Below are 12,298 nucleotides of genomic sequence, written 5' to 3' on the forward strand. Positions count from 1 at the left end.
TAAAAGACTGCTTTTTACTTATAATGCGTATTGCTGACATTGCATTTGAGTTTTGAAGTTGAAAATGAAAGCTGATTTTATCATGAATTCTCTGCTTCAAATCTTCTGTATTTTGGTAAGTTTTTTTCCTATATTGTTGTTGCTCGCTAATCAAAATATTTGTATTCTTATTGTTTTTTAGCTTGTTATATTTAAAACAATAATGACAGATGATACAAAAAAAATTTTCTTCGGAGGAGATTTGAGATCATGTCACAGATTTAGAAAAGTGGAAAATTCTTGGAATTGACTTGAAATAGACTTGGAAAATATTAGTAATATTTCAATAAAATAACAAATATGGACAAAACACACTCAGTAAAGGTTTACAGATGAAAACAAATTGCAGCTAACAAGCCAGGTGAATTTTATTAGGAAAAGCAAAATAGTAAAAATCAGCGTATGTGATTTTTCTGATTTTTTGTCATTTTCTTAAAAGTTAAGAATTGATACCCAAAAATAACTTTCAAATTTAGTTTTATTGTTGTCAACCTTGATTTATTTTAGAAATTAATGCTAGGGATAAAAGCTTTTTCTGGTGAGTACATCTTACTGTTGTCCTGCTCTGATATTCTTATAAAAATCTGGAATTTGAAAAAAAAATTGAAATTTTAGATAAGAAACTGAACGAGGATAAAAGAATGGTTTTTATAATAAACTATTGACTAAAAGTTTTATCTCCAAACTTTGATTTGGCTATGTTAAATAACATCTCTAAAAATGATATGACGTTGTCATATTCTAACTATTCTCTGACTCTTCTCTTCAGAATACCGTAATACTATATGTCTGCACGAACAACACATTCTTGTAACTCCGTTTATATCTAGTGTCAGTGGGAAATTCGTTGTCCAATTTCTCGTCTGTATCGCTGGACAACAAGCCCAGTTCTGAAGGTCATAAAAGGACGCAGAATCCCTGGGAGCTGTATGTAACCATTCCACTAAACACTGGCTCCATTACCCTGGAGCTTTATAAACAAAACATTCACACGAGCCGGCGACACAGGGAGTGGACCTCAGGAAATATCACATACTCCGAGATATTAGAGGAAGACTGTTTCTACCAGGGATCCGTTATAGGACAAGATAGGAGCTTTGCTGCCGTCTCGCTATGTGAAGGATTGGTATGGGAATAATACCAATTGATATGTATTACAAAAATGTTCTAGTAGGTTCTTTTAATTATTTTCATAAAAATTACATAAAATAAAATTGGCTTCTAGTATTACAAATCTGATATTAAAATGTTCCCAGATATATGTTATTTCGAAGCTGTATTGAGTTATTTCTTTGTAGAATGGTTACGTTCAGACTGAAGACTATGACATTTCAATTGACCATCTGAAGTCCAAAGAAGACGGCAACACATATAGACATCATATAAAAATGTGTTCCATTCCAAAAGGTGATCTTTATCTTAATCAGGTGGTTTTTTTTTAACTTTTTTCCTTCTTTTTTGAAAACTTTTGTATTAATATATTCTCCTTGCAGACATCGGACGTATGCGACCAATCGAGAGATACCTGAAAAGGACAAAAAGACAAACAAACGGCGGCAGGAAATACCTCGAGGTCCTCATTGCCGCAGATACAAGTGTCACAGCACTAGTAGGGGTAGACAAACTGGAGACCTATCTACTAACTCTAATGAATATTGTAAGGAAAAACGAGACTTGTTTTAGGTAATGATGTTATTGGAGTAAAACAAAATAAAAATGCACTCACATCTTTGCTTTGCACATTGCTTTGCAGGTGAACAACATTTACAAACACAAGACTTTGAAAGTTGATATAGAAGTCATAACAGTTAAAACTCTGCAGCTGGACAAACAAACGGTAACTTATCACGATCCTATTCACGTAGCAAGATATTAATCCATACATCGTCTAGGGAATATTTAAAAAATGTAATTTGACTATTTATTGATGATGTTTTATTTATTTATTTTCATTTTTTGTCATATGACTAGGAGGGTGGTATAATTTCGAAGAATGACGCCAGAAAAACAGTGGATAACTTTTGTAGATGGACAACTAAACAGGCTTACAACAAAATGAGCGGCAATGGCGGGTATCACTTTGACGTGGCTATACTTCTCACCAGAACTGGCATAGGCCCTGCAGGTTAGAATTGATTGAAATCTGAATAGATACCAAATAAAGCAATAAAAGCACAAAGGAAAAGTCGTTCTACGGTTATTCGAGGAAATTTTCTACCAGAAACTGTAAAATGATGAGCTTCCATTGTATTTTAAATTAGCAAATTGATCAAAATTATTATGAAAAGGATAAATACATGGTTTTTCAATAGAGAGATAATTTTATGCAATATTGCAATATGTTAAAAGAAATAGATCATGCTTGTTTTATTGAGCAAAGACGAAAACTGAAAGCAATTTTTCACAAAAAGTAAGGACATAGTACGTTAGAGTTGTAATGATCCATTTGAAATGCACTAAATTCTTTCCAGTTACCAAGCGAATGTGGGTATATCACCCACGGCGAGGATACCGGCTTAGGAATATCTCAAGGGTGATAAAAGTTGAGAATTCAGTAGACTTTATTTGATGTTTTATTGCGTATTAGTGTGCAGCTGCTCGTGGTGTGATAGATTAATTCTGTAATTATTGACTTTGTATGCAAGATGCAAGGATTTATCATTTTGAAGAAGATGAAGAAACATTTAGACCGTAAAAAAAGATATCGGTAGATTGTTAATTTTACTCTCAAACTGATAAATCCTTCACCACAACCTCCCATGATGTAATTTAGTACTTTATTGACATGGACAATTTTTAAACGAATTGTTAGCTTTGCTTACCACCACTCGGTTCCTTTCAAGTTTAATTTTATTTACACAATTTTTTTTAATAAAAATTAAAAACAGAAGAATAGAATCTTTATCTTAAACATTCAATTATATATATTTAATGTGTTATTATTTTATTTAATTTAATTAAAGAAAAACGATTGAGTATTTTTTTTTTGAGATGTTATCTTTTAATATAGAAAGACCTTGACTTTCTGTTGTGGCTCTTGAGGTTGATTTTGATATTTGCTATTTATAGAACTTTGTTGTTGTTGACTTGTTGAAATTAATTTTTATTAGTATGTTAAATCCTTGCATGTCTCCAGAAGAACGAGCTAAAGTGTGACTATCATTAAATATGAGACTATCGCTGATTAATAGGAATACACCGCTTAATTATAATTAATGCTGTTACTTACAGGTTACGCCCCGATCACAGGGATGTGTAACCCAAGTCGAAGCTGTGCTGTGGTGAAGGACGAAGGTTTCACATCTGCCTTCATTATTGCTCACGAGGTGGCACATGTGTGAGTTCATTTCATAAATGTGAAAACATATTTCTTCATAAAAGTGCATGAAAAAGAAAATCTCTTTATCATTGAAATCAGAATTTTTTTTAAAGTAAATGCATTTAATCAAGGCCCTCTAAATATTTACACATTTTTATAGAAATAGAAAATGATTTAAATTTCTTAAACTTGTTCCAGGAATTCTTTGCATAAACCTTTTTCAAACACTGCTAGTTGTTTTTTTTTAAATTAACTGCAGGGAATCTTTCCACCTAATTTAATTATTTTTAAAACTTTTATTTAACTTTCTTAACTAAGATTTGGATTATTTCACAATGGTCACGGTAACACGTGCTCTGGTCGTCAGTATGAAACAAGTATCATGAACGCCATGGTGAGATCGAATCTACAGCATTACTGGTGGACAGACTGCAGTAACAAGAAAATGAAAGAAGTATTACCGTGTGTATATCTGTACTTTTTTTCAATTTAACAATGCATTTTTTAATAAACTGTTTTCTCTTATCGAACACGTGTAGTCTACCTGTACCTGTTTTTCTTGGAAGAGCTATATGATATATAATGTGCAAAGCACAACATAAGACCGGGTTAAAAGCCTGAGTTGTATGTTACTATATTTTTTTTTTTTTTATAAATTTTAGGTCATTGAGATGCTTAAATAACAGGCCATCTACATCAGAATTTGTAGAACCACCACTAGGAAAAAAGTTCTCACTCTCCGAGCAGTGTCGTAACGAGTTCGGGGCGGGTAATGTTCTTTGTCGACGGGTATGTTCTTTTTGTAGACATATTGAATTTTAATATCCTAACTGAACCATAAAAGAGAAGAACGATGTTATGTGACAATTCCTCCCTAGCAAAAAACTCTTACAATCATATCCCTATAAATACCACTAATTAAAAATATATTTATTCAAATGTTTTTTGTAATTCTTGATTGAAAATATTAATTCCCATTTCTTTAAGTCTAAATCAGCATTAAAACGGTTTGTTGTTTAGTTTTATGGAGATATTTGCGCTATGCTGTGGTGTTCTGGTCCTAGCGACCGTGGAAATGGAATGTGTAAGACCAAACGATCACCTCCTCTGGAGGGTACGCCATGTGGCCCTGAAAAGGTAGGACTTTATCTACAAGCGTATCATTTCTAACATTATCAATAACATATAATACCACATAAATGGTAAATTTATGATCTTTGCCTTCAACCAAATCTTAAGCACTTCTTTCAATATTTCTTCTGTAACTCTTGTCTCCAATTTCGTACATATATACAATACTGCACTCAATGCCTATATGTTAAAGAAAGCTTAATATTCTTCTACAGCATTGTGAAAACCATCGTTGTGTATATTTCGGTTACCACACACCTGTTAACGGAGGTTGGAGCTCCTGGGGAACATGGACCTCGTGTTCGTCTGCTTGTGGTGTCGGTTTACGTCAGAGAACACGTGACTGCACTAATCCAGAGTAAACCAACTAGAATAATATTTCTTAGCATTTCACTTTAAAGTTATGATTATCAATTTTATTAGATGAAAATACATGTCGATATTTAAAATGAATGCACATATCATGTATTTAATTACAGACCAAAGTATGACGGAAAAGAATGTACCGGACCAAGCGAAGAGATGGATACTTGTAAATCTACAGTGAGTATTAATATTTCAAGTCACTTTCTGGAGACTACGACCCTCCAAGACAACCTGTCAGAAAAAAATATCTGTATTTCAGGAATGTACCTCCTTTACAGATGTCCGTAAGGTTCAGTGTTCTATGTTAGACTCGATGGAAGTAAGGCCTGGGCAACACAACTGGAAGCCATATCAAGTCAAAGATTGTAAGATCATTTTATTGTCAGTTTCAGTATGATCATGCTGTACATAGTCTTCAATTTGACATTCAGATATATAGACGACGTACGTTTTATAAGCAATAGTTATTTTCTTTCTTATATCCTAAGCATCTTTCTCTACTCCTCACTAAGATATAGACAGTAGTGAAGGAAACACTTCAAAAGTACTGTGCAACAACATATTCAAGAAGTGGTGTGAATCAGATGCGCATACTCCAAAGACCTCTTTGACAATTTGAAATCACAAGATTTTACCAAAATTAACAGCTCAAAAACTTTTCAACTTTATACACAACCATTCCCCACGATAAATTAAAGCCCAGGCTTTTGGATATTATTGACAGCTGCTTTTTCAATAAAAATGGAACTCGTAAATTTACTTACCTGGTCATTGGTCATTTGAAAAATTATTTTGTTAAAAACATTCTGATTGCAAAGACAAATACTCTGAAGTTGACATCAAAAAGATGCTTGAGTTTCTGACTGACAATTTGTATGTGGTTTTTGGAGACCAGGTCTTCCAACAATCTATTGGAATCCCCATCGGTACCAGTTGTGCTCCGTTATTAGAGATCTATTTTTGTATTCATATGAAGCAGAATTTGTGCAGGGTCTTATGCGTGAAAAGAAGAAAACACTTGCTGTGGCCTTCAACTCAACATTGATATATCCTGGTGAGCGTGAAATAAAAGATACCACAGTGTCTGACACATCTGTTTCATACTTGGATATTTTACTTGAAAAAGACGTTAATGGTAATCTAACAACCAAGCTCTGTGATAAACGTGATGACTTTAACTCTTCTATCGTCAACTTCCCTTACTAATGCAGCAATATACCTTCATCATCTGCATACGGTGTTTATTTATCTCAGTTGATTCGATACGCAAGAGCATGCTCTATACGTTTGAACAATTTCTAAAACGAGGTAAATTATTGACAAACAAGTTTCTCAAGCAAGAATATCAGCAGTCTCGTTTAAGGTCATCATTTTGTAAGATCTTTGGTCGATACAATGACCTTCTAATACAGTTTATCATTGAGTCAAATACTTACTGACGTTTTTCACAGTTATTGTAAGTCCATTATTTATACCTGAGTCGACGACGGATTTTTTTCTGTTATTTCCGATGATGACAAGGAACACACGGCGGATGTGACCGGTCAGCAGGGGATGCTCACTCCTCCATGGCACCTGATCCCACCTTCAATGTTCTGGAGGTCGGTGTTTGCTCTGCTCCTATTTTGTATTGTTTTGTGGACTTTGTAATTGAATACCGTTCGTTATCTCCATATCCTTCATCCCACTGAACTTGAAATAAAAGACACCACAGAGTCATCCTAATTTGCTCCATAATTGGGCCGATGTTTTTCTGACTGTAAATGAAAAAAAACCAATTTACAACTAAAATGTTTGACCAACGAAATCATTTCCCTTTTTCCATCATTATCTTTCCTTATACCGTATACGTGGTAATATTCCATTTTCACCTATATACAGTGTTAGGGGTACCATATCTAACTTTGTCGCTTCTATAGAGAATGCTTTGAGTTCAATCGATTTGTAAACCAAGGCCTCAAAATATAGATAAGTTGATGTTACATGACGTCCGACAATCTTGTAGAAGGTCTACATTATGTCAATTTTTATGGCCTTTATATTAACCTTAAGCAAATACAACCCATTTCTGAGTCGTATTTCGACCCAAAATTGTTCTTGCTAATTGATGGTATTTGTTTGTTTGTTTGTTTGTTTTTTTAACTATATTTCACTTCGGAAAATTCTGTCATACCTGATCAATACATAGAGTTTAGCAGGTTTGACGGGTTGACATGGGATGCTTACTCCTTGACACCTGATCCAACTGGAATTTCAAGGGATCCGTGCTTTATGTCATTTCAAAAGATTTGTACTGATTTATTTTTCGATCGATTACCATTCATTATCTTTTTCTATTGCAATTTCTAAGCATCTTTCATGTGATTTAAAAAAATCCCCAAAACAACCCATGACAAAATAATTTTGAACAGAAAATGATTCAACACCCTTTGCTTTTCTTTGTAGCTGGAAAATTGTGCGTCCTGTCATGTGTCTCGAGTCTTAACGGAGAAATTGCCACTTTTGACAACATCCCTGTGGATAATGGTGTTCCCTGTTCTTATGACGACCGAAGTAACATATGTGTGGACGGAAAATGCATTGTAAATAGTATTTTCTTGCATCTTTGTTTATTTTCCATTATTATAAGAATAAAACCTACAACTTCGTCTTTTAACCAAGGATGTAGGTTGTGACGGTAAGATGAATTCCACAGCCCGCGAAGACAAGTGTGGTGTATGTGAAGGGGATGGCTCTCAGTGTAAAACAGTCAAGGGAAGATTCCACAAAAAATTCGTCTCAGGTAGGAAGGGAAAGTTGTCGATCTTGTACAGTGTAAGATGAAAGGAATTTTCTTGTTGAAGAAAGTGCATGTCAGTACAATGTACTTGTAAGTTTCAATGTTGTGCATTCCAGGCCAGACAGGCTACGTGGATTTACTCTTGCTACCAAAAGGGGCGAGGAACATCGAAATCAAAGAATTATCTACAGCATCACATTTTCTCGGTATGAATATGATTGCTATAAATGTATTCTTATTTCAGAAAATAAAAAAAAATATAACACTTGATTGATTTTTTTCTCTCTCTGAATAAGCTCTTCAGAACCACAGATATGGCACGTTTATCTTAAATGGTGAGCGGTCACGTGGTCCATCACATGACTTTGCAGCAGCTGGTGCTTGGTTTTTGTACAAGAACAGTTATCCAGAAAATCTGCAGTCTAAAGGTCCAATTCAGAACAAACTTAAAGTCTTGGTGAGAACCTCTTTTTACAGCTAATGTTGCAAACTACCGAATTTCCGTGGACAAAGATTTTTTTTGCGATGTAAACGATTCTTTTGTACATTTCTACAGGTATATCCAGGTAATAGAAATACTTACGCATCTTACGAATACCAATACACAATTTCAAAAGACGATAATACTCACGAAAAAATGATGTATTACTACAAGTATGAAGGGTGGACAGATTGTTCTGTAACTTGTGGAACAGGTAATGATTATAAATCATAGTATATTGATATTAATCCTGAAGGGGGTTTGAAAATAAAGTAATGTATATTAAAAGTTTCTCTTTTTCAGGCGAGCAGAGATTAATTTATGGCTGCTACAGTAAAGAAAACGACACAAAGGTGGACAGAGAAAAGTGTCGTCACTTGAAGGACCCAGCTGGAAAACCTCATAAATGTGAAAGAAGGGCGTGTAGAGCTCATCAGTGAGTAAAATATTTTATGTGATACTCAGGTCACTAAATTAAAAAAAAACTAATAAATACTAATAAATATTAATATATGCATATTTAGAATTTTACTTGAAATACATTTGCCACAAGTAACTAAAACAATGACTTTAGAACACATTAAATGTTTTCACATGATTTAACATGAAAATACATGTATACTTTTATGAAACATATCATATATCAAGTCAATATTTGGTAGAATCTACACTTTAATCTGTTGAACGTTTGTTGTAGGTTAAGGTGGGCAATGCTGAATGATTGGACGGACTGTAATGAAACATGCGGCGTTAATGGTATACAACATCAATTATACAAGTGTGAAAAGGAGACAAACGGAAAGATAGAGTATGTAGAGTTGTCCTTTTGTGACGAGGTTCTCCCTCCTCCAACATACTCCCGGGCCTGTAACAGAGTCAGGTGCCCGGAATATGTCTGGACTGACACGGGGAAGTGGTCTGCGTGCTCCAGTACCTGTGGTAGCAGTGGTGAAAGGGTGAAAATATATCACTGTGCAGATGATTCGAAGAAGAAAGTAAACAACAATCTGTGTAAAGATCCCAAACCAAAGAAAACCACAGTGTGCAACAGACATCCATGTATAAAAGAGTCGTACAAACTTTCCCCCACTGAAAACTGGGGACATTGTTCAGCCACGTGTGGTGAAAACAGGTATCAAACTAAGTTGAAGGAGTGCATTCGGATAAATTCTAGAAATGAAACTGTCAAGGTGAGTATGTCAAAATGTTCTGATCTTCAAGAGGAGGATGAGATTCGACCATGTACTTATGTACCGTGCTATCAGGCCACCTATGATTGGCTGTTAGTCAAAGACTGGTCTACCTGTTCACAGGAATGTGGAGACGAGGGAATTCAACATCAGCTGTACAGATGTTTCGATGTGACGTATGAATATGCTATGAAGAATGTGGAAGATGATTTTTGTAATGAGTCTGGTAGTGCAAATGTAACTAGACCATGTAACAGGTTTGATTGTTTCAGTTTTAAATGGCTGTCCCAATCCTGGAGTGACTGTAGTTCTACCTGCGGGAACGATGGGATTCGGAGACAAACGTTTTCTTGTTCAAAAGTGTATTTCAACAAAACACTGGAAGACGTAGATTCTTCATATTGCAGTAATATGTCATATCCTGTTATAACAGAAAACTGTAACAGAGTTCCTTGTGAATCTAAAGTGTATAGCTGGGTCATGGTGCCAAACTGGGCCGCGTGTTCCGTAAGTTGTGGTGAGGGTACCCAGTCCGCACTATACAAGTGCTTTGAAGTTTACAAGAACGATACAATGATGCCGGCGAGTGCAGATCATCTCTGCAGTCATATTGAAAAACCTCATTATGAAAGACCTTGTTCTTCAGGTCCTTGTGAACATTATCAGTGGAGCAAGGCGTTTGATTGGACTGCTTGCTCTACCTCTTGTGGTGAAGATGGTATTCAACGGAAAATACATGTGTGTGAAAAGGTTTCAGCTGATGGCTCAGTCATTCCAACTTCGTCTTCTTTTTGCAAAAACTTACCAGATATATCTGAAATGCGTTCTTGTAATAGAATACCCTGCGTTTCTTGGAGATATAGAATTACTCAATCTCCCTATCTATCCGAGTGTTCAGAGACCTGTGGAAGCAAGGGTATCCAGTTCTACCAATATTCATGCGAAAAAGAATTTTCAAATAACGGTACAACTGTGGTTGATGATATGGAGCACTGTAGAGATATTTTATTTCCTAATCGTACATATCCGTGCAACAGGACACCTTGCCCCCGAGAATGGGTGACCGACAACTGGGGTCGGGTATGTACATGAACATTACATTTATTATTCAGCATTAATTCTGGTATACTGGTTGTGCTGTCTTCTTTAAAATCAATTCCCCAATAGCAATGAAAAATATTTGAAATTACCAAATTAATTTATGTCCTCTTAAAAAAGTATCTAGATGTCTGTCTTACATTAATATGACAATGTTTGGTATTGATCAGTTCATCGCAATAAGTTGAAATGTTGGTTACATTTCAAATGAAATAATTGCAAATAAGTAAATCACTGTGATTTACGTATAGAACTGTAGATCAGTATGTCAAAGGTTTAGGATTATATTTCCCAATCATAACCTAAATGTTTTATTTAAAGAAAATTTTTCAGAACAAGTTTGGTGCAAAATATGGAACACATTTTATTGCAAATTGTTTCAAGGAAAACAAACAAACGGAACATTATCAGATCAGGTTAACATGTGTTAAACAAACAGTAAACAAAGAAGACATCACTCAGAAATTAATTTTCTCAATGCTTCTAAAGATAAATCGCTATTCCAGGGCAAACATCACGTCCATTAAAACTAGACAATGACTGAATTTTTACAAACATTGTTAACAGTTGCACTAATTAATTAAGCAATTAAATATGTTTACTTTTTGTAAGAAAATAAAGATAACTTACCGTCATTGACGTACACCCTAACAGAAAACATGCAGTAAGGAGTAGATGGCGTTTGTAGAATAATTTTCCAATATTATTTCCCCTTGCTTTCAAAACTCTGCTTATAGTTAATATTACGTAAATTTTAAAGAGAATTCTTTATCTTACAAAAAGTTAACAAACATAAGTTTTGTTAATTAAAAAATAACTTTTTTTTAAATAAAAAAAGAAAAAAACATAAATGAAATGTTAAAAAGAGAATTTTTGAATTATTTTCTTTCTGGAAATAGAAGTCGATGAATTGATTCTTGTTATGATAACACTGCAATTATTTATTTAAATTAAAGAAACAAACAAACTAATATACAAATTGAACCCTCAAATACTTGTTAGTTTTTGAAGAATTGTTGATATTAAAACTGACACACTGCATCCGTCGAAAAAATGGAGCACCGACAGGAATGGCAAACTGTGAGCAGGTTAAATAAATCGTGAACATTAACTTTCTATAACTTTCTTTTAATGTAAAATACCTAGATGCCATGAAGATAACGAGCAGTAATCATGCCCAAAATCTCATTGAAACAATCCAATTCAGGAGCAGAGCACACATAGACTTCTTAAAACATCAAAGATGTGATCAGGTGCCATTTAGGAACAAAAATCCCTTGTCGACCGATAAAACCCACCTTATCATTATTGGGCAAACGGATTTTTTTTTCATTGTGTAAATGATGGCCTAACAATAAGTATGTAAAACACAAGCTTTAGTCAGCGTTTCATTTAATGGTTGATAGTTTTTGTGGAAGTTCTTTGTATCAACCATAGAAATGATGACTTTAAACTGTTGGTATGCTTGTTGGACCAACTTCATGTCAATAGCGTGTCTCGTTAAATTGTTCCTACGTTCAGGATGCTATTGCGTATTGAATCATTTTGGAGACATGACATAAACCGATATGCAAGTTAGGGATATATTGCTGCATATAAATAAATTAACAATAGGTTTGAATTGCAATTGGCAAGAAATAACAGAAGATTTAGCTGTATTGAAAAGAAATTGACAGGGAAGTTGAAGTATTTCTTTAATTTGAAACTGATGTGTTCGTTTATTTACAGTGTTCCGTCTCCTGTGGGGTCGGGGTCCAGAGAAGATACATATTTTGTGGGTCGATCGAGGAGAACCTCAACCCCTCAGAGTGTCCAGGTACCCGCCCGGTCACCACCAAAGTCTGCAGTCAGCCGGAGTGTCGCAGTGGTACGTACGTCATGTAATGGATAAACCA

General features: G+C 34.6%; 2 protein-coding genes across 2 annotated transcripts in view; one reads left to right on the top strand and one right to left on the bottom strand.

Annotated features, from left to right (window-relative positions):
* The window catches only part of LOC134269766 (inactive rhomboid protein 1-like), a 228,453-nt gene that overhangs the window by 44,803 nt on the left and 171,352 nt on the right, over positions 1 to 12,298 (bottom strand). The window lies entirely within an intron of this gene.
* The window catches only part of LOC134269760 (A disintegrin and metalloproteinase with thrombospondin motifs 3-like), a 14,817-nt gene continuing 2,519 nt past the window's right edge, over positions 1 to 12,298 (top strand). Inside the window, 23 exon segments of the mRNA XM_062751966.1 lie at positions 1 to 115; positions 547 to 577; positions 809 to 888; positions 890 to 1,165; positions 1,338 to 1,446; positions 1,533 to 1,696; positions 1,793 to 1,876; positions 2,011 to 2,164; positions 3,271 to 3,376; positions 3,677 to 3,820; positions 4,021 to 4,147; positions 4,379 to 4,495; positions 4,705 to 4,847; positions 4,969 to 5,032; positions 5,115 to 5,220; positions 7,301 to 7,437; positions 7,517 to 7,637; positions 7,751 to 7,840; positions 7,931 to 8,091; positions 8,191 to 8,329; positions 8,419 to 8,551; positions 8,813 to 10,385; positions 12,132 to 12,270. Coding sequence (XP_062607950.1) covers positions 65 to 115; positions 547 to 577; positions 809 to 888; positions 890 to 1,165; positions 1,338 to 1,446; positions 1,533 to 1,696; positions 1,793 to 1,876; positions 2,011 to 2,164; positions 3,271 to 3,376; positions 3,677 to 3,820; positions 4,021 to 4,147; positions 4,379 to 4,495; positions 4,705 to 4,847; positions 4,969 to 5,032; positions 5,115 to 5,220; positions 7,301 to 7,437; positions 7,517 to 7,637; positions 7,751 to 7,840; positions 7,931 to 8,091; positions 8,191 to 8,329; positions 8,419 to 8,551; positions 8,813 to 10,385; positions 12,132 to 12,270 — 4,249 coding nt within the window. The 5' untranslated portion in view covers positions 1 to 64.

Source organism: Saccostrea cucullata, unplaced genomic scaffold (assembly GCF_032062105.1).
Source record: "Saccostrea cucullata isolate Sc308-1 unplaced genomic scaffold, CSIRO_AGI_Scuc_v1 ctg382, whole genome shotgun sequence".
In the NCBI taxonomy this organism is placed as follows: Eukaryota; Metazoa; Mollusca; class Bivalvia; order Ostreida; family Ostreidae; genus Saccostrea; species Saccostrea cuccullata.